Source organism: Strigops habroptila, chromosome 8 (assembly GCF_004027225.2).
Source record: "Strigops habroptila isolate Jane chromosome 8, bStrHab1.2.pri, whole genome shotgun sequence".
NCBI classification, from domain to species: domain Eukaryota; kingdom Metazoa; phylum Chordata; class Aves; order Psittaciformes; family Psittacidae; genus Strigops; species Strigops habroptila.
In genome coordinates, this window is record NC_044284.2 from 57,431,500 (window position 1) to 57,455,370 (window position 23,871).

Genomic DNA, 23,871 nt, shown 5'->3' on the forward strand with positions numbered 1-23,871 from the left:
CAGCTCTTACCCAGCCCTCCTGCCAGCTTTAGGGGAGGAGTGTTGGGTATTTGATGCACAAGAGACTCCAATCACCTTCAGACACTTTATTCAGAGGTGTGGGGAGTGTAGGCAGGGTTTAAAAGACAAACTAGTGTAAAGGATTAGGATCGACAGTTCACTCTCTTCACAGAACCAGTGTCCAGCAAGCATGGAGATGGCCTCCTCGTGTCCATGGGACATCACTGTCCTCTCTTCTACAAACACAGCCCTTCATGTTGCACTTCCATGGGCTTCAGTGGAAAAATCATCCAAAATAAGATGGCTGTACAGATGGTGAGATGGGTGTTGTAACCTGAAAGAGACAACTCCATGAGTATTACAGCTCCTCAAAGGCACCAGAGGACACTGTAAGGCACCTACTTCTATCTAAATACGGAAATTCATATTGAATCTTAATAGACACCTGGGATGAGAAACTGGTTTTGCAGGAGGAAAGCTTCTAAAACTAATCTGCATTATCAGATTATGTCACAGCTGGTTATTTTCTATGACCATTTTTGCTGAGCATATTTGACCATTTCTTTACTTTTTTTTAATCTAATACAGCTTCTAGACAGTAAATTCTCCCATTTCCACAAACACACATGTGGCTGGTGTACTTGCAGCAGTCTGGCCTCTGCATGGCTATCAGCCTTTTCCTGGGCCCGTTCCATGTCTCAGCTCTCCAACAGAATTCAAACGTCATCTGCTGCTGGCAGCACTCCCAGCTACCAGGAAGCAAAACCTCAAACCATCCCACACCAGGAATGCGACCCATAGGGATGGCTCTGCTCTGAGTCAGCCCTGCCCAGATACACAGATCTGCCCAAACACAGAGCTGCTGCTCTGACACAGTCACAAACATCGAGAGGGGAAAAGATCCCATTTACTTTTAACATTAAAGGAAAGGAAAATAGGAGTGTGATTGATAGTTTATTGCTTAAGTTTTACTTGTGCAGTACAAATTGCAACAAACATGGGCTTTCATATGGGATTAAGGGAAAAAAAACCCCAAACAATATCTTTGAAAGGACCTATGGGACTGAGTAGATTATTTAAATGTGTGTTTCTTCACCAAGAGTAAACCTCAAAGAGAAGAAAAATAACATGTCTTTGTTCCTCAGTCTTTTACATTTTTATGGCTATACTTAAAACTTATAACTGCAAAAAAGTCCATAAACGGTATTTTTATATATATTTGGCAAAATTGGTCTGTTAAACCCTTTTCCACTCAACCATAGTAATGGGGAAAAGTTTCAAGATGGCTGTGATGATTACAGAAGAAAGTTTAGATTCGATTCTTACCTTATTTACAGACTCTTTGTCATTACTGTTGTTCCATTGTGAGCAGGGATGATAGGTGCAGGAAAATCCAGTTCAGGGGCATCAAAAAAATACGCCTGTGTTATACAGAGCATGAAAAGACTGCTTAGAGAGAAACAAACAGTTCCGCCTCATCCCAGCTCTTCTAAGGTACAAACGCAGCACTGAAATGGCAAATTTGGATCTTTTCTGGTTTTATCAGATTAGAAATGGTCAACTAAAATGGCACTCTAAACTGTACTTTAAAATATAACAATTAGCAGCAAAGGCCCTTGAAAAAGACCTGTACTGGATAGGGTTGATTGCAGATATTTGACTGTTTGCTGTTTTAACTGATGAAGCTTCAGGCAGCCTCTGGTGACAGGAGCCCCACTGAATGGTTTGGGTTGGAAGGGACCTTAAAGCTCATCCAGTTCCAGCCCCCTGCCACGGGCAGGGACACCTTCCACTAGAGCAGGTTGCTCCAAGCCCCTGTGTCCAACCTGGCCTTGAACACTGCCAGGGATGGGGCAGCCACAGCTTCTCTGGGCACCCTGTGCCAGCGCCTCAGCACCCTCACAGGGAAGAGCTGCTTCCTAATATCTAATCTCAATCTCTCCTGTGTCAGGTTAAAGCAATTCCCCCCTTGTCCTGTCACTACCTGCCCCTGTAAAAAATCAGCTGCAAGTCTCCCACTAACATGAGAGTTGTGTTTTGCCTTTGCCTCTGTGCACATTGTGCTTCAGGAAACCAAATCTATCTACTCTGGAATCTGAGGGGGGAACAGAACTGAAGCCTGGAAGATACCATTCTACCTACTGCAATGAAGAGACAGCAAATAATTCAAGTACTCCTCATTACGTATTTCAATAGCACTAGGGTCTTCTGTTTTTATAATGCTGATACTTTACTAAGTTCTAGCAGGTTTATAATTTCATTCATAAACCTCTAAGCACACACTTTATATCGAACATTTAATCATTTTAAAGGACTAAGCATAGTATTCATTGGAATAAACTGTAATAGATACTATAAAGATTAATGCTTTGCTGATACTGTGCTGAATTCCACATAAATTTAAGACTGTTCTGTGAGTGATTTTGTGGGAGTTGGACTCCATCCTTATGGATCCCTTCCAACTAAAGATATCCTATGATTCTATAATTCATTATGGAGTTTGTAACTAGCACTGTCAATGTCAGACTGGCATCAATTTTTCCTGTATTTAAAATAAATGAAACTTTTACTTTGGAGTTTTATCAGAAGTACTATTTCTTTCCTTATTAAAAAAGATTTTCCAGCAAGCAGCCAACTCCTCCTTTCCTGTCAGCAGTCCCAGGAAACACCAGGTTAGAGAAAAGGGAAGGCAGTGTCATACCAAACAGCCGACAGCCAGCAGGGCATGAAGCAGAACAACGGTCCCCACAGTCGCCAGCGCAATCCTGCGGTTGTCATCTCGGACAGCAGGCCAGAAGGTCATCACCAAAACAGAGCCCGAAAGGCACAGGGAGAATATCATCAGCACCCAGCGCACCACTTTTTGTGGAATGATCCATAAAATCTGTAAAAGGGAGGAAAATGATTGTTAGGAAATGGGGATTCATATATTTGATGCATCATTCTGTGACACTTAAGCACTTCCAGCCAGTTTGTGTACAAGCTAACTCTTGCCTTATCCGATTGTTACTTGAGGAAAACATACAGCAGCAATGAGCTCCTGGACATGACAGGAGCGTGTCCCCTAAGTTACGGCACTCCCTCCAGGACCTGCTCCTTGCCAGAGTGGTCCAGGATGGTCCCTGCCATGGAAACTTGTCCTTGGAGCCATCAGCATTGCCATCATGCACAATGACTGTAACTGGGGACACACACTTCCCGATTCCTGAGGTTGGCTCCGGCTGCCTGTCAGGCTCACCAGCAGCACCCTTGCTTGGATTTGCTGCCTGTGGGTAAATGACCTGTCCTGGGCTTTTCCAGGACCCACAAGACATCTTTATACTAGACAAGCTTCCACAAAAAGCTTTATAGTAGCCAAGCAAAAGGAGCAAATGATTTGCCTGGACTCCAAGATTTTGATTAATATGAAGAATACCGTAAGAAATAGCAAACTTTCTAAACCAGGACCTTTTTGCAGGGCATGTAAGAGAGATGCACTCTTCAGTCCATACATACCGCTGTGGGAATATAAACGAAGAGGGAGTAGCCGTACACACACACTATCTCCAGGAACGAGTAGGAGACAATGTTCATGACTTTACTGTTCCTCCACATCAGGAATCCCCAGAGAGCAAGGGGAACAAGCCAAGCGTATGCATAAATTGCTGTTGCTGCTATGGACACTGGAAATACAACAAAAGGTTTAATGTTTTACTTAGAATAGCAGCCAGAATCAAATGGGTAGAAGCATTTAGCCTGAAAACTAGAAAGTTACTTTTAAAGTTACTTTCAAAATAGAAAGTTTGAATTATTAATAAACTGAGAACTTTGCGTTTACATCCAATTTATACCTATTACTTTGCCAGCTCTTCACGTTAGTTTAAAAGTAAAGACTCCAGAAAGTATTCTCTTGGTATTTTCAATTTCTTTATTACACCCGTGTACAAAATGATGCTGGTTTCAGTGTGAAAGGAAGAGCCACACAGAAAAGCAACTTAGTTAGAAATAGAAATTCAGCTAATAATAGCTACTGAAAAACAAGAATAGAATGCAGGCATGCTGGAAAAATTCAAAGAGAACAGAGACATGAGTGTTAAATCTGAAATGATTCAAGTGACTGGATTCCCAAAAGGCAGCGTTCTTCCAAGTATGCTGTGGATTTTGGAAACAAACAGAAGCCACACGCTTCTGCAGGGACAGCAGCCTCCTTCACACTACAAAGACAGCTATAGACAACTGGCTCCTCCCTTTGAGCTCCCTGGGGCATGTATCAGTTGAGAAACTTTTCCTTATTTTTGAGTTTGCCAGAAGGTAACAACTCCCAGCCCGCGGTAGGTGATATGGGTAGTGCTTTTAGTCACTTTCTGTCTGAGGCCTGCAGGTCTCTTGGAGGCTGTGGATCCAGAAAAGCACCTACAAAAGCACCACAGTAGCGACTGCTGGGCTTTCACCCTCTGTACAAGGGGGCATTCACTAAGGCCTGAATTACTCCTGCTTGCTCTACTAAAACCCTGCAACTACTTCATGCTCTGGAGGACTGGTGTTCTGCCAGTTACAGCCCACTGTAAGGACTCATTACACATCTCTCAAGATTTAGAGAGAGCAATCAATCAAAAGACTGCTAAATCAAAGCTGTGACCTGTTTTTTATATTACTTCATTAGCCCATTGGGAAAAAACTCCACAACCAATCAATCAAAAACCAAACTAAATAACCAAACCCACGAACTCAGGACTGTGTCAAGTACTTACAAACCTTTTCTGAACTGAGGCACGTAGTGGTACGTTGGTTTGCCCAGATGGATGAAGAAGTTTGAGAGATTGCCACTGACAGCAATGGTAAAGACGAGTGTGGCACATATCCAAAAGGGACCTTAAAAGGAAACCAACAAGTTCAATAACTCCTCTGCCCTCCCATTTTTTTAAGGTTAGCAAGTAAAAAGAAATACAAACCAGCAACATTTATCACAGAAGATAAATTCTCACCCCCTCAAACTTACCATAAAGGTCAGGATTGCTGCGGATATACAGCCTTACAAAGTTCTTCCCTGGTACTGGGAAAACTGAACCCTTGATTCTGTCCAGGACCTGTGAAAACAGACAGATTTGTCTTACTGAAAATGCAAACAGGAAGAAAAACCTCAATGTTTGGATAAGGCATAGTTCAGCCAGTAGTTCTCCTCTGGAGTGCAGTATTCACCTGGTATGTGTCCACATCAAAGAACATCTGGTAGTATTCAAATGTCCAGAAAGGGGCACTTTTCTTCTGTCCTGCAAGCAGCTGCATAGTGGGAAAGGCAACATAGAAAGTGTGACAAGCATGCAGTTTATGCATTACTAGTTCATTTACAGCTTACAGTAGTTAAGCTGTACCTGGATAGAAAACAAACTTAACAGGGTGGGTGTTACCATGAATTGTTTAACGTTTTCCCTTTCCCACTCTACTATTTGTTAGGTAGACTGTCTTACCTCCCTGCAAGAATAGTGGCTTGGGTTTCCAAAGAGCAGCCTGATACTATCTTCTACCATGTCATTTGTAACACACGCCTTCATCAGCATCAGAAGTTCCCTCACTGCACCGATGGCTGCGTTAGCTGAACCCTTCAGACAAGCCTTGGCTGTTTCAAAAGGTTTCCTGCTCTCCTGCCAGAGTCACCAAGCCCACAGCAGAACCGACCGGAGTAAGTGCATGCTGGGCTTTCATAGATCATAGAATCCCAGACTGGTTTGTGTTGGAAGGGACCTTAAAGCTCATCCAGTTCCAACCCCCTGCCACGGGCAGGGACACCTTCCACTAGAGCAGGTTGCTCCAAGCCCCTGTGTCCAACCTGGCCTTGAACACTGCCAGGGATGGGGCAGCCACAGCTTCTCTGGGCACCCTATGCCAGCGCCTCAGCACCCCCATGGCAAAGAATTTCTTCTCAGTATTTATTCTAAATCTCCCCTCTGTCAGTTTAAAGCCATTCCCCCTTGTCCTATCACTTATTTTCAGCTGCTGCTGTGCGCATCTCCTGGCACATTTGCTTGCTTAAATCACCACTTCAGTACAATTTCCTGGCCTGCAAACAACACCAGCTGAAGAGCCAACACACATTTGCTTCTGCCAATTCTGCTATTGAGAAAGCAGCCTGCGATGGAGAAGCAGCAGAGTTTTAAGTGACCCAGCACGAAGCCCTGGTGCCCTCTAGAAATCTCTCAGTGCTGTCAGCACCATCTGTGTATGTGCTAGTGGAGGCACTGCGAGTGTAAGAGCATCACCTCTGTTTTATCAGAGTCATCGGTCCCTAGTAATTCATCATCCTCTTCTCTCCTGGGCTCCTGCAGGCGGCCATGCTGATTCTTGGAGATTTCCACTGGCTCGTCGATGCTTATTGTGGTGGCATCAGGATTTGCTGCAAGCAAATTAGCTGCATCGTCAAATTCTGCAAATAAGTATATTACGAGACAGGCAGTGATCAAGCTACCAACATTTCCACTCTCATGGCTCAATAAACTCCATTAAGCCCCCTATATGGCCCAAGAAAGGATCCATCAAAAGCTGAAGCTTGTCAAATACAATCTGTGTCTTAAAGCCCAAACTGACACGCATCAAGCTGAACATTTACTTGGTTAATAAAGTGTGAGGGAGTCCTTCCTGCTGATCTGCATTGTGATAAACCAAAGCCTCTCCTTCCTGCAGCCAGCCCCAATCCGAGGGCCAGCAGGTCTCTGCGATGGCAAAGGGAAGGTGCCTCTCTAAAGATACTATAGGAATGGTTCATTTTAATCGCCAAAAAATTACTTATTTCAGACCTGCTTTATCAAAAAGCACACAACTCTAGAATTGTGGGTCCATTCCAAACTACAGAGCGCTCTTCCAGCTTCCTCTCCCCACCACAGCAGCTTCTGGTCAACCCCGGCCACGGTTCTCAGCTACCCACAGCCCGATCTCCTCTCGGCAACTGGAGGTACTCCTGACAAACGCAGCTTTTACCCGGAGAACGCTCAGAAACGCCTCCAAGCCCCTAAACGCCCCGTCAGCCAGGCCGCAACCCCCGCGCTTACACCTTTACCTTGGAACTTGAGATCATCCACAGCCGCCATTCACCCGCCGGGTCGAGGAACTGGTCCCCGCGGCCTCGACCCTCCGGAAAGACGGACCGGCGGCAGCGCTGCCCCACCGACCCCGCGCTGGCCCCGGCCCCTGCCCTCCGCGCCGGCCCCAGGCCGTCAGTGCCGCCCCTCTTGCCGCCCCGGTCCGATCCGCCCGCGGCCCGGCGCAGCACCGCGAAACGGGCCGCAGCTCCGGCCCCGCAGCACAACCGCTCCCGGAAGCGGCCGCTCCGCTGCCTTAAAGAGCCAGCGGGCGCTGCGCAGCGACAGCCAATCAGCAGCCGCGCTGCTCCCCGCTCTTCCCCCGCCTCTCCGGCTCCAAGGAAACACGCCGGCGACGGTCTCTGCGCCTACCAATCAGAGGCCACGCAGCGCGACCTCTGCTGTACGCGCCCGCCCTCTTAAAGAGCCCGCGGCGCTCAGGGGGGTGCCTGAGCCCGGCCGGGGTTCATGGGCGGGCAGGGGCTGCTGTGTGTGCACACGTATGCACACATGGACTGTGCATAGTTACATGTTTGTATGTTCTGTTGTAGCTGTACAGCACACATTTTGATAATCTATGTTTTCATGTATTATATACATTCATAGAATTGTCCAGGTTGGAAAAGACCTTTAAGATCATCTAGTCCAACCATTCCCCAGCACTTCCAAGGCCACCACTAACCCATGTCCCAAACTGCCACGTCTACACATCCTTTAAATACCTCCAGCGACGGTGACTCCAGCCCTGCCCTGGGCAGCCTGTTCCAATGCCTGAGCACCCGCTGGGGAAGGAATTGTTCCTCATCTCCATCTAAACCTCCCCTGGTACAGCTTGAGGCTGTTTCCTCTTGTCCCATCCCTTGTTCCCTGGGAGCAGAGACCAGCCCCCTCCTGGCTCCATCCTCCTGTCAGGCAGTTGCAATAAGGTCCCCTCTGAGCCTCCTCTTCTCCAGACTAAACCCTCCCAGGTCCCTCAGCCGTTCCTCATCACACCCGTGCTTCAGGCCCTTCACCTAACTGCTGACAGATCAGCCCCTCGGGTACTGCTGACATAATTCTTTAGTCTGTGGTTCAGGGAAAACATCCTGATTCAGCTCCTCTCACTAGTAAAATAAACAACGTATTTGTGAATAAGCTTTATAACCGTGCAGTTAGCACTAAAATCTGTTGTCACTGTCATTAAATCCTTTGGTGCAGATGGGGAGAGCACTGCTGACAGGCTCCTCACTCACACAGACACTGAACTCTATGGAGAGGTGACAGTGTGCAAGGCACAGCAGAAATGTGGCCAAACACGTGAATATTCCACCCCCCCTCGCTCTCTACCTTTGCCCCTGCCATTGCCCTGCATTCCTGTCAGAAGCTGTCAGACCTCCTCCACCACAATGTTCAGCATCAGGGTATTCCTCCAAAAACTCCTGATTCTCCTGCACGTTACTCTGTGTGTTGTTGTTGGCAAAACAATGATGATACTGTTCCCCAACGCCATGAAAAGATACATCCTAAAACTGGGCGCAAAGAGCAGAATGAATGAGAATCCAAGGTTCAGCTACGATAACTGGGGCCCGACGTTTTTCAGCTTCAAGTACTTGCTCTTTGTGCTGAAGGTGAAGTGGAAGAGGCTGGAGGATGAAGCCTTCGAGGGACACCCTGCTCCCAACACGCCGGTGGTGACGCTTGATGGGGAAGTTCATCACCTCCTTGATTTCATGCAAGGTTAGTAAATCAGCTGTGTAGATGGATTTGGTTTGCCAAGACAATAACTGAGGAGATGATGCTGATCATAGAATCATAGAATCAACCAGGTTGGAAAAGATCTTTAAACTCATCAAGTCCAACCTTCACCTCAGCACTGCCAAGGCCACCGCTAACCCATGTCACTAAGGGCCTCATTTACATGGTGTGTGAACACTTCCAGGGATGGTGACTCCAGCACTGCCCTGGGCAGCCTGTTCCAATGCCTGAGCACCCCCTCAGTGAAGAAACTGTTCCTAACATCCAGTCTAAACCTCCTCTGGTGCAGCTTGAGGCCGTTTCCTCTTGTCCTGTCACTTGTTACCTGGGAGAAGAGACCGACCCCACCTCACTGCAACCTCCTGTCAGGCTGTTGCAGAGAGCGATAAGGTCCCCCCTGAGCCTTCTCTTCTCCAGACTAAACCCCCCAGGTCCCTCAGCCGTTCCTCATCACACTTGTGCTCCAGGCCCTGCACCAGCTCCGTTGCCCTTCTCTGGATCTGCTCCAGCAACTGATGAGGGAACGGGGACAGGCAGCTGGTGCAAGAGTGTGCAGTGATTCCCGAGCATTGGCTGCCATTCCCTGTACAGAAAGCCCCGCACCACCTCCCTTGGCTTAAAGCCGAGAAAGCACACGGCGGGGTTTTTTTTCCCAGATCCAACGTGGCTAGAAATAAAGCAGAAGAAAAAGTAGCTGCTTTGTACTTTGTCCACTGCCTCCCACCGAGACCTCTGTAGAATGTGGAATTAATCATTAAGCAGCAGTTTTGATCCCCATTGGAGGCATTACATCCTTCTCTAACTCTGCTTTTCTAATTATATATATACTTATGCAGAAAATAGGATGCAAATTTGGAGGAGATACACAATATCTCCAGGAAGGTATCCGCTTCATTAGATCCTTTAGGACACGGATCCATGTGAGCAGCAGTTTTTGAAGTTAAGCCCAGCCAGAAGGAAGATCTTGAACAAATTTCAAATAATTCAGCATAACCACAGACTAAAAGAGGTGCTTTAATATCCTGCAAGTCCTCTTAAATCGAAGCCTTGCAAAGAGATGCTCATGCCTGTGGGCACATGCTGTGTTAATTTGTAAGCAACTGCACAGACCCTTTTGCTAGTGGCTTGTGGAACATTAGTTCAATAAATAGTAAGAGACAAAGTTGTGTTTGGACAGGGCATTGCAGAAACACACCGAAAGCACTGAAGCCTGTGATGCATGACTCTGAAATCTGCAGCTTCCACTGTGCCCAGCTAGAAGTGACATCTCTGAAAGCAAATCATGTCCAGTAGGTTCCTTAAAAGGGATTAGGACTCTGTGCTTGTGCGTCCATCCTTGAACCACTGAAAAACCTCACAGATGGTCATGTTTAGGATTTCTGAAGTCCCAAGGATCATGGGGAGGCTACAATATGCTACATGTTGTATATCCATTTTAGATCAGTTCCCTATCCTGAAACATTGGTCACTTGAGATTCGGATGTGATGAGGAGGACATGGGAGAAGCCGTGTGACTGCATGATGCCTCCTGCCTTTAGTGGCTCTAAAAAGGAAGGGGTCCCCCTGGGATAAGCTCATTGCTGGATCCAGCACAGGGCAGAGCCAGACTAGGGAAAATAAAGCATCTTTACACCTGTTTTGCATAGATGCAGATGTCCTGCTGCCGATTTTCATGTCCCAAGGAGAGAGTTATGGGCTACAGTGACTTAAATGACTTTCCTCCTGTTGCCCAGGAACCTCCATGGCAGAGGCTGAATTCAGTGTGTGTGTTTAATTCTGCCCCTTCTCCCTCCACTGATTTAACCACAAACTGTCCCATTTTTTTTCCAGACAACCGGCCTTTAATCCTGAATTTTGGAAGTTGCACCTGACCTTCATTTATGTTAAAATTTCATGAGTTCAACAAGCTCATCCAAGATTTCAGCTCAATAGCAGATTTCCTCATCATCTACATCGAAGAAGCTCACGCCGTAGGTACAGTACAAACACCCACCAAAACTTCAGACATGGATCAGTCCCTTTTAGAAGTATTTTGGCAAAGGAGGGAACTGCAGGCAGGAAAAAAATCTTCCTCAAAGTGGCAACACCAAATCTACACACTGGTTTGTGTCCCTAATTCTCCACAAAGGTTTTACACATCTAACTTTACACTGACGTACTCCTGCTGAAGACACCCATCTCTGTGAAAGTGAAATACATAGTTGTATCTTTACAAACCTTCGTCTCAGCATTAGTACAACTCCTTTTGGAAGGAAAAAGAAAAAGGCATTTCATAGAACAAAGGTTAAGTGTAAAATGCCAGTGTGTTATGTGGGGTTTTTTTAATAATTCATTTTTAACACATCTCAAGATCAGGATGAGGATGCAGACTCTAATTTGAAAAATGTAGCAAACTTTTACCTATGCTGAACTCCAAGTAACACATTGGCACTGATTATATCCCAGGATTAAGGTGGTTTTCTAAGCCATTAACATTTACAGTTTTCAAGTTTTCTAACAATACATCACTTTCTGTAGTTGAGAAACAGATAGTAACTCAGTCAGCCACAGAATCACAGGTTTGGGTTGGAACCTGAAAGCTCATCCAGTTCCAACCCCCTGCCACAGGCAGGGACACCTTCCACTAGAGCAGGTTGCTCCAACCCTTTTACTAGTTTCTACTTCCCTGGGAACAGTTGCATGCAAACATGTGTTTGCATTATTCCTGGAAAAGGAAGATGAACCCTGGCTGCAATGCTTCACTTCTCACAGAGCTGAAGTTCTGGTTTATAGGCTTAATGAGTAGAACAAAGCAGAATGAACAGTGCTGCTGTTGTGACTGTGCTAAATGAAGGGGTGTCAGCCGATGGCACTACTTACCACTTTAAAATCCCCTCTGTGCCCATCATTTTGACAAACCTTCCCCAAATAAGATACACATCCCCCACCTGATATCTTTCTATCACAGTGTATCTCCACCCTTAACACCTACTCCAAATGTTCCTTGCTAACTCCCTTTCTCATTTGTTTTAGGTGGATGGGCTTTTAAAAACAATGTTATTATTAAAAATCACAGAAGCCTTGAAGATCGAAAAACGGCAGCCCAATTTCTTCAGAAAAATGATCCTTTATGTCCAGTGGTTTTAGACACTATGGAAAACCTGAGCAGTGCAAAATATGCTGCATTGCCAGAACGACTGTATCTACTTCAAGAAGGAAAGGTCGTCTACAAGGTAAAAAATATCAATAGTAATAATGAGTACAATATATTGAGATATTTAAATTTCTGAATAATTTGGGAATGTTTTACATCTAACTGAGTTTCATTCTGTTTGAGAGCTAAAAAATTCACAGTTGACTCTAACTATGGAAAGGACTTGAAGCAAAACCAGCCTGGGCCTTTTACAATGTACATACTTGTTGTACACCTCAGTCTTGCTCAAATATTTATCTTCTGGCTCATTAGGAAACCCAGGTACACCTAAGTTCAGATGCAGTAACACTTTGCAGCTCCAGGATCCAGATCCTGGCCCTGTCACAGTTATAAACAGGGTGTAACCTGTGCATACACTCTGCCACGCAATGGCTGCCATGCAGGGGAAGCCCAAGCACACCTGCCTGCAGTCCTGCTGGAACTGCTCTGTGCTAAAGGACTTGTGCTCTGTCTACTTGTCACTGTGTAATTTCATTGCCTTTGCAGGGAGGAGTGGGGCCTTGGAATTATCACCCCCAGGAAATACGTGCCATCCTGGAAAAAATGAAATCGGAAAAGGAGAGGACTTCAGAGTAAAGATTGTCTGGATAAGAAAGCTCAATGAGTAAGGTTTCACAGACATAAACATAAGGAAAAAAGGAATTTAAGACTATCAAGAGACAACAAGAATCCTGCATGTGCATCCAAAGAGCAGCTGTGAAGTGGTTCATTATGTGTTTGTCCAGAGGTTTTCAAGTCTCATTGCTACAACCCCAACTACTGAACCGTAGTATCTTACTACACTTACACCACATGCGGTAATGAATAGTAGTTGGGTCCACTGAGCTGTCAGGACTCGATACCAGCGTTTACATTTGTAAGGAATATCGTGCAGGATAAACTTGAGGGGTGGTGCCATTTCCAAAAGTTGACTGGCATGCAAAAGAACTCATTTCGCAGGCTGAGGATTCTCTTGTATACATAGAACTCTCCTAACGTTCACTTCCACAGGCTTCAGCAGGCTTCTGAGGAAGACAATCTCTATCACCATTTGTTTCTATTAATATTTGTTGTGACAGTCGCAGCTTAAAGCAGGGACGGCTGTGACCCGATTGTGGAAAATATTTATAGAAACAAGGGATTCATCTGCAACTATTAAAAACCTACCACAGCACCTCATGTGGCTTCAGATTATTTCCCTCCTCACCCTGTTCCTCTTCCCCTCTGGGTTATTTCCAAACACTAGGAGATGTTTATATTATATTTATCCTATTAACCTTTGAGTTTGAGTTGATAAAGTTACCAATTTAAGACCTTCTGAAGGATTTGTTTGACAGTAGGAAGTACTATTTCCCATTTAAGTATTTCGTGCCTTTTTTTTCCTATTTAACTCAAAGTGCAAAGGAAACCTTTTCCATGAAATCAGGTTTTAATTCATATATTAAGTCTGATATAAACATACTAATTTAAATGGGCCCAGTTATACTGAAAGGGCCACGAGGACGATCAGGAGGCTGGAGCACCTTCCGTGTGAAGACGGGCTGAGAAAGTTGGGGCTGTTCAGCCTGGAGAAGAGAAGCTGCGTGGAGACCTCAGAGCAGCTTCCAGTATCTGAAGGAGCCCAACGAGGATGCCAGAAAAGGACTCTTCATCAGGGACTGTAGCGATAGGACAACAGGGAATGGGTTTAAACTTAAACAGGAGAAGTTCAGGTTAGATGTAAGGAAGAAGTTCTTCACTGTGAGGGTGGTGAGGCACTGGAATGGGTTGCCCAAAGAAGTGGTAAATGCCCCATCCCTGGCAGTGTTCAAGGTTGGACAGAACCTCGGGCAATGTGGCCTAGTGTGAGGTGCCCATGGCAGGAGGTTGGAACTGGATGATCTTAAAAGTCCTTTCCAACCCAAACCATTCTATGATTCTATATTCAAGTGTTCTGGGTTATAAAACTCAAAAGCTGTTACTACAATTAACAGTTTAACAGTACTTCATTGTGGTTGGACCCAATGATCTTAAAAGTCTTTTCCAACCTAAATGATTCTATTCTATTCCATACCATACATTAAACTGGTGGGGAACACAAACTACACCAATACCTTCAAAAAACACTTTGATACAAGGTTTTAATGATAAATATTCTCTGCACTACAGATATCAAAATATAACTTCTGTATATAACAAAAATGGAGGTACAAATTTAAGCCAGACTTAAGCATTTTCCGCTGTGCCCTCTGCCATCACCCGGTGCACTGACACAAAGTGATCGAAGGCAGATTTGATGATGAAACGTAAGTAAGTGGCTTGGAATTCAGGAAGCTGTAGAAGGAAAAAAGATGTTACTGCATTCTTTGTAGTAACAGAACTATCAAACAACACTTGCAGAAGTTTGTTACCCTGAAGGATCTAGATATTTCTGCCTGTTTTCAAATTACACATAAATCAAGCTTTTTTAATACATGCAGCCAGCTTCAGAGTTTCTTTAGATGGTAGGAATTCAGTGTAAGTCCCATCTCTCCCGAATCCTGCAGCCTCAAAGGCAACAATCGAAGGAGGAAGAACTGCCAAGCTCCTGCAAAGAGCTCTTTCACATGATTACAAGCAGTAGGCAGATGCAATTTCATACCATAATCTACAAAGGAGCAGTCGGGAAGTGCAATTTCATACCACGATCTACAAATTCCTGTCTCAAACATCAACTTAGCAATAACCGTAAATAAAGACATGTTTTGGTTTCTCCCCAGCTAGTCTAGACATCCCATTTCATGAACCGCTGCTGACGTAAGCTGTAAATACTCACTGGAAATTCTTCCTTTTGAAGCTGTCCTTCTGTGTGTTCCAAATCTAGAAAAGATATTTTAAAGCAGATAATGAAGAATAGTGTGCAATGCTGGACTTCAGAGTTCAAGAGAGTTTAAGGACCATGAACTTATACTGCATACAGAAATTGTTCTCTATTTTTACAAGGTGATTTAAGAGAACAACTACTTTTCGCCATATCCCAGTGTATATATCCCACTCATTACACTGTTATATAAAACGTCACCCAAGGGACATTAAAAAAACCCAACAAACCAACCAAACAATGCAGGAAATGGCACTCTATTATGCTCTGAAAGTCTGTTTTTCATTTTTGGAACATAAAAGCGAGTGCACAAGTAGTGCTTTTAGCCCTTATACAGCATGTTACATCTCCAAACTGCTACAGAGACCAGCAGTGTTCATAAACTTCACTTAAATGTGACTATTACTTTAATGTCTAATAAAATAATCATCAAGCCACACCTGACTACTCAACAGGTAGACACAGGGTCAAAATAGCTCAGTGAAAAAGATCAGCATTATTCCTATAGAATCCCCACTGCTTCGGATTCAGAATCTCACCTTTTTCAATGCACTCTTCAAAACCTACTGGGTCTTCAGATACGCTTCTTTCAATCCTTAAGGTCCTCACTAAAACATAGACACATTTAAAATATCAACACAAATTCTGTTTCTTTACTGATAATGCTATTTATTCCATCACTTTTCATCTACGAAGCACTTTAAAAGCATTAACTAATCCATTCTTCCACTAACTTATGGGGCAGGACTATACCACAACCACCATCCTCATGTTCCAAGCTAGACAAACAACAAGAAGTTCTCATGTCTTTTGTGTAGCCTTTGCTTATGGTCAAGCTCCTGTCTCCATGCTCCAACCTTGTAACAGTCCTTTCTGGTTTAGAACTCACGTTTTCCTTCACATTATTTAACATAAGGAAGGATACTGTCCTATGAAATTATAAAAATCAGTATATAAAAATAAATCATTAAGTATCATAGTCCTGCCCATTAAATTAGAACCACCATCGCTGTGCAACAGAACAGTTTATAAGCTCAATACAAGTGTTATAAGAACAAAATGCAGGTGGGGTAGATTTTCCATCTTTTTATTTATTAAAAACTTTGGATGTGAAGGACGATTGCTTTGTGAAGGTAAATCTTTATGAACCTGTTAAAAGTGGCTACTTCTAGAATACCACACTTTACTTACACTACTGTGAGCATTCACCTACAGGCACAGATTTTAACATAGTATGTATGTTACTGCAGTAAAGTCTTACCCAAATAACTCTGGATTGCGACTTTGCTGATTTTTACACATTTAGGAAAACCAATAATGAATTCCTGTGGGAACATGCCTGTCGTGGTCCAAAACGTTTCTGAACTTCTGTGGAGAGAACAGGACAAAACCCTCACCTGTGGCTTTCCTTTTATAACCATCTCCAAAGCAATTACTCACAAAGAAAACAAAAAACCCCACCCAAACCCATTTTTATTTGGGGTATTTTAAGCAACCCCCTGTATGACAATGTGGAAGCTCTGTGGAGGTGTTAACACTTCAGCGCTCAGGCTCTGTACCCGAGCAGTACCACAGAAGGGCTCGCCAGGGGTTATGTGGTAACCTGAGGGGGGCTGAGCCCGCCGGGGACGGGCAGCGGTACCGGCAGCCCCGGGGAGCGATCCCTGAGGGGAGCGGCCGCTTCCCGCCGGGGCCCGCGCTCCCCTCACGGCCCCTCCGCGCCGTCCTCACCCGTCCACGACGTTCTCGGCGGGGTGCTGCTCGTCGCTGGACGTGGCCAGGACCAGGGCAGCCCCCGCCGAGCTCAGGCACCAGTCGGTGGCTCTCATCCCCGCGCGGGGCCGCCGCTACCAGGCAACGGCGGCGGCGACGACACCCGCAGAGCCGACCCCGAGAGCCTCGCACCCCGAGCGGAGGGTGGCGGGGCGGGAGGTTTGGGAGCAAGGAGCTCGCCCCGCACAAGGGAAGGAGAAACCAAACTGGGCGCCCAAGGCCCCGCTCCCCTCAGCCGCCGCTCCCGGCATGCCCCGCGCCGCCCCGGCCCGCTCCCAGTCCCCGCCCCCGGCGCGGCTCCGCCCGCCGCCCGCGGGCGCTGCGGGATGGGCGGCGGGAGCGCCGAGCCGCGGCCCGGCTGACGGCGCGTCGGGGCGGCCCCTCCCGGGGCAGGTAGGTGAGGGCCGGGCCGGCGGCTCCGGCGGGGAGCGGGGCACCGGGTGTTCGCCTCACTGCCGCACGCCTGCCGGCCGCGGCGAACCGGGGGCCAGGTGGGGCGGGGACCCTTCCCCTTGCGCCCCTCGGGGCTATGCCCGGGCACGACGCGCTCACCCCGATCCCTTCACAGACCCCCCGGGCAGGACCCGGCCCTCCTCCCTTCCCCTCGGGTGGACCCGATCTCCTTGTCCCCCACGCCGTGCAGGGCCCGATCCCTTCAGCGCCCCTTTCCCCCTCAGGCAGGGCCCGACCTCCTCCTGCCCCGCAGGGCCGGAGCCCTCAGCCCTCAGGGTAGGAGCTGACAGGACCCGTCGGTCGCCAGCGCCCCCGCCATGGCAGGGTCTGCGCCCTCCTGCCTCAGGCAGGGCCCCTGCTCACAAACCCCTCGGTACCGGGTGGGGAAGGGGCAGCAGGAGCCTGCCCACCTCCCAGGGAGGTTGATTCTCCAGCGGGCTCCATTGCCCTGCTGCAGTCAGCCATTTGCCCTCTCCTTCCTCCCCCCTGCTGCAGCAGAGCCAGGCCGAGCTATGGGGGCTGCTTCTCCCAGAGCCCCTCCGTGCCTCTAATGGGCACCGAGCACAGAGCAGCAGGGCCCTGCCACAGCAAAGGCCCTTCACTCTGTGCCAGCCCTGGGTTCAGCTCCCCCTTGACTGGTGTTTGTGGTTTGATGGCAGACGGTGCACACCCCTGTTCCACACAGCCTGCCCTTTCTTGCACTGCAGGGTTACGTGACCGTGCTCAGGGCGTTGAGGAGGGCTGCCAGGGCTTGGGGTCTTCCCTGTGCAGTGTTTTCCTCTTGTGGCTATTCTTTACCTACCTACGGTTTGTTTTTGCAGAGCTGGTCGAGGGGAATGTCTTACTGTCTCCACTCAGAAAGCCATTTGGATACTGGGCCGATCTATGTGCGTGAAAATGGGAAGCTGCATGTGGTAAATCAGGGTGCAGGCGGCATACAGCATGTCACTCCCAAAACAAGACCTTTTAGGCTGTTTTCCAGAGGATTTTCGGTGGAGCTGTGTATGAACAGGGAGGACGATAGGGCACGGAGGCAGAGGACCGATCATTTCATCTTCACGTACACTAAGGAGGGGAACCTCCGCTACTCGGCCAAGTCTCTCTTCAGCCTAGTGCTGGGTTACATTTCTGACAATGTCGATCACATTGACTCGTTGATTGGTTTCCCAGAGCAGATTGCTGAAAAGCTCTTTTCAGCTGCAGAAGCAAGACAGAAGTTCACAGAGCCGGTAACGGGACTGAGAGCTCTACAGAAGTTTACCGAAGCATATGGCAATTTGGTGCTATGTTCATTATGCCTGAGGAACAGGTAAGTGTCTTCAGTAACAAATATTGTCATCCGCTAGTGCTTTTTTCCAGCACATTTAAAGGTTCCCTTAAATTATTTTCTCCCCCAAACAATAATTAAAAAAAATAATCTATTGGGCTGTGACCAGCCAATTTTAATGAATTAGCTGAGCCTTATCTGACTCTTCTGCTTGCTTCCTTTTGTCCCATTCCTTTCCTTCAAGTGCAGCTGCTGGTTTCATTCTAAGGTACAAATCATAATACAGGTAACAAACTACATCCGTGTTAAATAACAGGGGATTTTATGTGCAGGATTAAACCTGTAACTATTTTTTAACAATAATAATATTTTCCATAGCAATCTGTGTGTTTAATGCCTTCTCAGGTATTTCGTGGGCTGCTTTTGTAATTGCTGTTTATAAGCATTTCAACATATTTAGCTGACTGCGCAGATAAAATACACCCTTGCAAACTAGGTTTATTTACTATAAGTTTACCATCCTGTTTCTTTTTGGGGGCTCAGAAGAAGATACAGTCTTGTAGGTAAGTTACAGGCTTTGAAGTCAGGCAGGGTTTACCTTACTTTATTATGGCCACTATGCCCATGTTGAACATGCTTTAACGACGTTCTGATTAGAGTCCAGCACCAGTTTTCTCATCTTCTCAATGTCCACATCGTCTTCACTAGAAGGGAGTCTTTCCAAGCTTAAAACTGGATTATGTTTTTAAAGCCTTGCTCCTACTGAAGTCTTTCCCAGTAATATAACCAGGCTGTCTTCCTTCTCTACACTTGAAAGAGGAATGTTTTATTCAGTTTAAAAATCAAAGTACAGGCATATTCATCTGAAGTGCCAGGGGTGTTCTGAGCACAGCAGGAATGTTTGAGCAGAGGTCAATTATCCTTTGTTTCATCCTTTAAACCTATTCCCTTTTAATCTCTAGTACAGATACTTTTTATGGGCTTAATTCAGAAATGAAGTTACTTCTGGCATCTTTTGCCATTACAGAAAGCTGAGTTAAGTATTGAGTCTTTGAAATCCAGGAAGTAAGGTATCAAGGCAATTTTCTGATGAATCTTGTTTCTAAAAGAGCCCACTCTTCTCTTCACAACCCCCTTGAGCTAATAGTATCTCTGAAGAACTGGCTCATGCTCTGACTATGTGTGCTGCCTTTTCCATTGCTGAATTGCCTGGCAAAGGGAATTGGTGAGGTAGTTCGATACGTATACTTGCAGTGGGAGGATATTAAAGTCCCTTTATTTGCATGGCCAAAGAGGTGTTCCTTGAGGGATCAAATTAGTAAGAACCCCCCATTTCAGCAGTGAAGATGCATGGCATATCTTGCCATGATGATATAAGGTAAATTCAGGAGAGATTATTGTCTTGCCACAGGGACAATGAGGTAAATGCAGGGGAGATTGGTGAGGTAGTGACTGCTACGTGCTTGTTACTGCATACTCATGCATGCCATTCTTTAGTGGTTTGTTCCACCTCTAAACCTCCTACTGAATAGTCCCAGCACAGATGTTTGCATGGCTGCAGAGTGAATCAGATCAGGGAGCCAACACAGCTGAAAAATAACCCACTGAATAACTACTGCCTGGGCTGTAGTCACAGCTCTAGCTGGAGTCCTGCAGGTGTCCTGGAGGACTTTCTATCTCTAGTGAAGTATCTTATATAAAAAGTAAGATTTTGCCATTTGACAAGCTATGCTGCTACATTTGAAGTAGATTTTAAACCCGGATGAACATGGGTTTGTTTGCACACTTGCTAAATACTGAGGAAGAGCAGTTTGTAAAGTTGATTTATAGTAAATTAGACTATAGATTTTGCATGATTCTAAAGTAATACAACAATAAACTGTAAAGAAGCCCCTAAAGGCGATGTGTACAAATTGAAGTCTTAATTGTTAGTCCAATATTTTGAATCAAAGCAAAACCGTGACATTTGTTCAAGGGGAAGATTGGGAATTCAGATGTGTTGTGTGCAGGCTGCACATAAACAGGTAGTTAGAACAGCTGGGTAATTTCTGTCACTTTTCACATACGTATTTAGAAGAAATGACTGCATTATGCTTGTGACACTTGAGGATGTAGGTGCCTTCTTATGTGCCTGAACACTGATAGCTTTGGGGTTTTTTTCCTCTCTGCAGATACCTGGTTATCTCTGAAAAGCTAGAAGAAATTAAGTCTTTCCGTGAGCTGACATGTTTGGATCTCTCCTGTTGTAAACTTGGAGATGAACATGAACTGCTGGAACACCTCACCCAAGAGGCTCTGTCTAGGTACCGACTTCTTGACACATCTGAAAATTACACTGTGTTTTCCTGTCACTGAGCAGTTCAAAGAATCAGGCTGTGGCTTTAAAGGGAGGTTTCACAGGCAGCAGTGTATAAGTTTGAAGATTCTGGTTCATAAAGCCTGTTCCTGAGGTAACCAGAATACAGAATATATTGTACAGAAAGCACACACTGAATTGTAAAAGGTCCTACAAACTTGCAAGATAATAAATTACCTCGTGGTTTTAAATCAACTTTTTATCATATCCATTGGCCAGGTAAAAGCTCTGTCTTTTGCATTTGGAACAGTTTTACACTTTTATTTCCTTTTTGTAAGAGGGAACTTTATCAGCCAAATTTTTACCCAAACCAGTGTTCTAGATTAAGATTTCCACAGGCAGGAGGCTGAATATTTAGTTAATCAGTGTCTAAAATAAAATATTTTGTGGGTTTTTTTGTATTAAGATTGGAAAGTAGACAGTTTTGGAAATCAACAGGCAGGATGACTGCTAATGAGGAGATATTATGTTACCATAAGATTTTGGTGCATTTTACCTCAAGATTTTGCCTTGACGTTCTCTGGGGAACATTTTAGTGTTGTTTTTCCCAACTTTTGTTCATCTGTATTATAACACCTTACTAGTACTTAAAAATCATTGCCATATCTCTTCCCAAATCTGTCTCCCATTTTGCCAAGCGTTTTCCTCTTTGTAGTTTCAAGTGGATTTGAGATTGGCAGGCTCGGTTTAAAGAATTTGAGTGTATAAAGAACCTTATTGTCTCTTTTAGCAAACGCTTATGTGCTAGGATCAGTTTGTCCCTGAGCTCTGGGAATAGCTGGTCAAGTAAGTGCTTCTGTTTAACTAGCAGAGGCAATATCAGGTATTTGTTAGTCCTACTAACCCAGGCTTCTTTCTTACTACTTTTTACTAACATTACCAGAGAAGACTGAAGGGTTGGCACAGAGTTTTAGGACATGTTGCAAAAGTGTCTAAAATAATGACTATAAACCATCTGTTTGTATCTCTCCTCCCAGTGTAAAACAGCTTCTCCTGAAAGACAACTCTCTATCAGATGCAGGCCTTCGCAGAATGACAGCACCAGTCCGAGTGTTGAAAAAGGGACTTGAGAATCTTCTGGTATTAGACTTGTCTTGTAAGTACTGCATGGTTTAGTATAGAAGCAACCTGTATCCTTTTTGAAACGTAATTTACCCTCCTTAACATTGAAGGAATACAGTGAATTTGGTGACTCCCATGAGGCAAGTATTCAACCCCAAATTTCACCAACAACTTTCCAGAAGGCACAGGTCATGCCTGTAGTCTCAGCCACTTGCTACTTACATAAATATTTTTACTAGTTGGGATTGTAAGTACTTGTGTTTTGATCATTAGAGGGAAAAAGTCAGTTTCGACTCACTTTCAAAACATGAAGCATGCTACAGAAAAAAAGGCCAAAGCCCACCTTGTTCCAGTATCAGCTGTTGGAACAAATAGTTTCTTGGTATTCTTGGTATTCTGATCATCTTTCTCTACATCTTGCAACTTAATTAATTTCACTTGACCTTACAGGTAACCCTAAAATCACAGATGTGGGAATTGGATACCTTCTTTCTTTCAAGAAATTGAATTGTTTGGACATTTCTGGGACAGGTCTCAAGGTAAAAAAGCATCTTAAGTTTACTGGACAAGTGTAACCAAATGTTCTCCTCCTCTGATCACTTTATTTCCCTTTTCACTAGGACGTTAATGCTGTCATTAAGCGGCTCCAAATGCAGATAGGCCTGGTCCACTCAAAAGTGCCTCTGAAAGAATTCGATCATAGCAACTGCAAAACAGAGGGATGGGCAGAACAGGTATGGGGGTTTAAGTCTGGTTTACTCTCTAGAAATCATCCTTGTGGAGCATTAAATCCCTGAATAGGAAAGAGTAAGGAATAGAGTTGTTTCCAGTGGTATTTCTGTAAATTCTACAAGAAGCTTTTTAACTTCCTATGTTATTTCAGACCGTGTTGCAGTGGGAGCAGGCAGCTATGGAGGCCATCAAGCCACAAGACAACTTGAGATCCAGAACAGCAGCTCTGCGCTTCTGTACGTAACTGCATAGAGACCACAAAGTCCATTTGCTTTCTTTCCTACAAGAAACATTTCAATACTTCCCTTTTTTTTCTAGTTCAAATAGCATCTGAGGTGTAAAATTTCAGCCACTTGTGTAATTGCATTACAATGTGCTTGAGTTCTTTCAGACCACTGGATAACCCTTGAAGTACAGCACACTCTTAAAATACAGCATGGTAACATAATAACTGAGATTCCTCCTTAAAACTCAAAGTCCAAAATATAAATGTTATTTTTTCCCCTATGCACATTCCAGCAAAGCAGTCAGTATTCCAGCTTGGCTTGGCCAAAACAACTTGTGACACAAGCATGCATTTTACAGCAGCATTCTGCTTTTCCCCCAAATCTAAACTTAATATTCTCTTCTTTTCCTGCAGATGGCAAGACACACAGAATAGAGGAAGTAGTCAAATGCAAGCTGGTGGAGGCAGAAACAAAAGCATCTGGAAACTTGCAGTTTTATAAGGAAAAAGTTCCAAACTGCCATTTACCTTTGAAAAAGGAGGTTGTGGGCAGCCACGAATTAAAGAACAATAAAAAAAGAGCTTTGGCTGAACAAGAGAAAGAAAGGACTTCCAAACAGAAGCATCTGTGCCTCACTGTGGAGGACTGGGATTTGTTAAATACCTACTGAGTCAGAAAGAAGTGGGTCTTTTGTTTGTTGTTTTCTTGCTGATGACAGAATTTAGACACATTGAGAGGGAGGAACAAAGGAGACCAGTATTGTTAACTCTGGCTGCTGTGATGTGCTTGCGGGTTAACCTATGCTTGGGGAGGGGTAGAGTCAAGGAGAAAGGTTGATGATACTACTGTATATTTTCAATATATAATAATTTTTTCAAATAAAGTTTTTTGTTGTCATCCTTAACTCATTCTTCTGACAGAGTTTGTTATTCACAAAATAGCCGGTCCTATCCCTTCTCTCTTGCCTCCCCAGGGGCTGAAGACTAATCACTGCAGTTCATCTGAAATGAAGCTGCACTGTGCTCCTCAAGTGTCTCGGGACATAAATAGTGCTGGTAGAACATAAACCTCAGCCTGTAGTGCTCCGACAAAGGGAAGAAGCAAAGAGGATAAGCACAGGCCCCAGGGGAGGGAGGCAGAGAGACACTAACCCCTCCAGAAATCCAAACTAGAACAGAAATCCCCAATCTCTCTCATTTTAGCC

General features: G+C 45.1%; 4 protein-coding genes across 8 annotated transcripts; 2 read left to right on the plus strand and 2 right to left on the minus strand.

Annotated features, from left to right (window-relative positions):
* Positions 1-71: 71 nt before the first annotated feature.
* On the minus strand, positions 72-7,374 carry YIPF1 (Yip1 domain family member 1). 4 transcript variants are annotated; one of them, XM_030495260.1, is made up of 9 exons: positions 7,031-7,374; positions 6,237-6,400; positions 5,179-5,259; positions 4,979-5,066; positions 4,735-4,851; positions 3,496-3,662; positions 2,702-2,884; positions 1,327-1,421; positions 72-334 (listed from the first exon to the last, which is right to left on the minus strand). In XM_030495260.1, exons 1-8 carry the CDS (start codon positions 7,059-7,061, stop codon positions 1,332-1,334), a joined length of 921 nt encoding a protein of 306 aa, XP_030351120.1. In that variant the 5' UTR covers positions 7,062-7,374; the 3' UTR covers positions 72-334; positions 1,327-1,331. The 4 variants fall into 4 exon arrangements, with proteins under 4 accessions (XP_030351120.1, XP_030351123.1, XP_030351122.1 ...); XM_030495263.1 differs by having other exon boundaries at positions 6,237-6,370; positions 7,031-7,365; XM_030495262.1 differs by having other exon boundaries at positions 6,237-6,370; positions 7,025-7,302.
* Positions 7,375-8,378: 1,004 nt separating this feature from the next.
* Positions 8,379-13,137, plus strand: DIO1 (iodothyronine deiodinase 1). Its single transcript, XM_030494010.1, has 4 exons — positions 8,379-8,768; positions 10,617-10,760; positions 11,799-11,998; positions 12,466-13,137. The coding sequence occupies exons 1-4, from the start codon at positions 8,438-8,440 to the stop codon at positions 12,553-12,555; spliced, it is 765 nt and encodes a 254-aa protein (XP_030349870.1). The 5' UTR covers positions 8,379-8,437; the 3' UTR covers positions 12,556-13,137.
* Positions 13,138-14,048: 911 nt separating this feature from the next.
* On the minus strand, positions 14,049-16,831 carry HSPB11 (heat shock protein family B (small) member 11). Of its 2 annotated transcripts, none has more exons than XM_030494011.1 (5): positions 16,529-16,831; positions 16,059-16,165; positions 15,337-15,405; positions 14,753-14,796; positions 14,049-14,271 (listed from the first exon to the last, which is right to left on the minus strand). In XM_030494011.1, the coding sequence occupies exons 1-5, from the start codon at positions 16,624-16,626 to the stop codon at positions 14,164-14,166; spliced, it is 426 nt and encodes a 141-aa protein (XP_030349871.1). In that variant the 5' UTR covers positions 16,627-16,831; the 3' UTR covers positions 14,049-14,163. The 2 variants fall into 2 exon arrangements, with proteins under 2 accessions (XP_030349871.1, XP_030349872.1); XM_030494012.1 differs by having other exon boundaries at positions 14,053-14,271; positions 16,059-16,162; positions 16,529-16,812.
* A 26-nt stretch (positions 16,832-16,857) lies between these two features.
* Positions 16,858-23,571, plus strand: LRRC42 (leucine rich repeat containing 42). Its single transcript, XM_030494013.1, has 8 exons — positions 16,858-16,963; positions 17,845-18,332; positions 20,462-20,593; positions 21,624-21,742; positions 22,159-22,247; positions 22,329-22,442; positions 22,592-22,676; positions 23,081-23,571. Exons 2-8 carry the CDS (start codon positions 17,860-17,862, stop codon positions 23,335-23,337), a joined length of 1,269 nt encoding a protein of 422 aa, XP_030349873.1. The 5' UTR covers positions 16,858-16,963; positions 17,845-17,859; the 3' UTR covers positions 23,338-23,571.
* Positions 23,572-23,871: the final 300 nt, after the last annotated feature.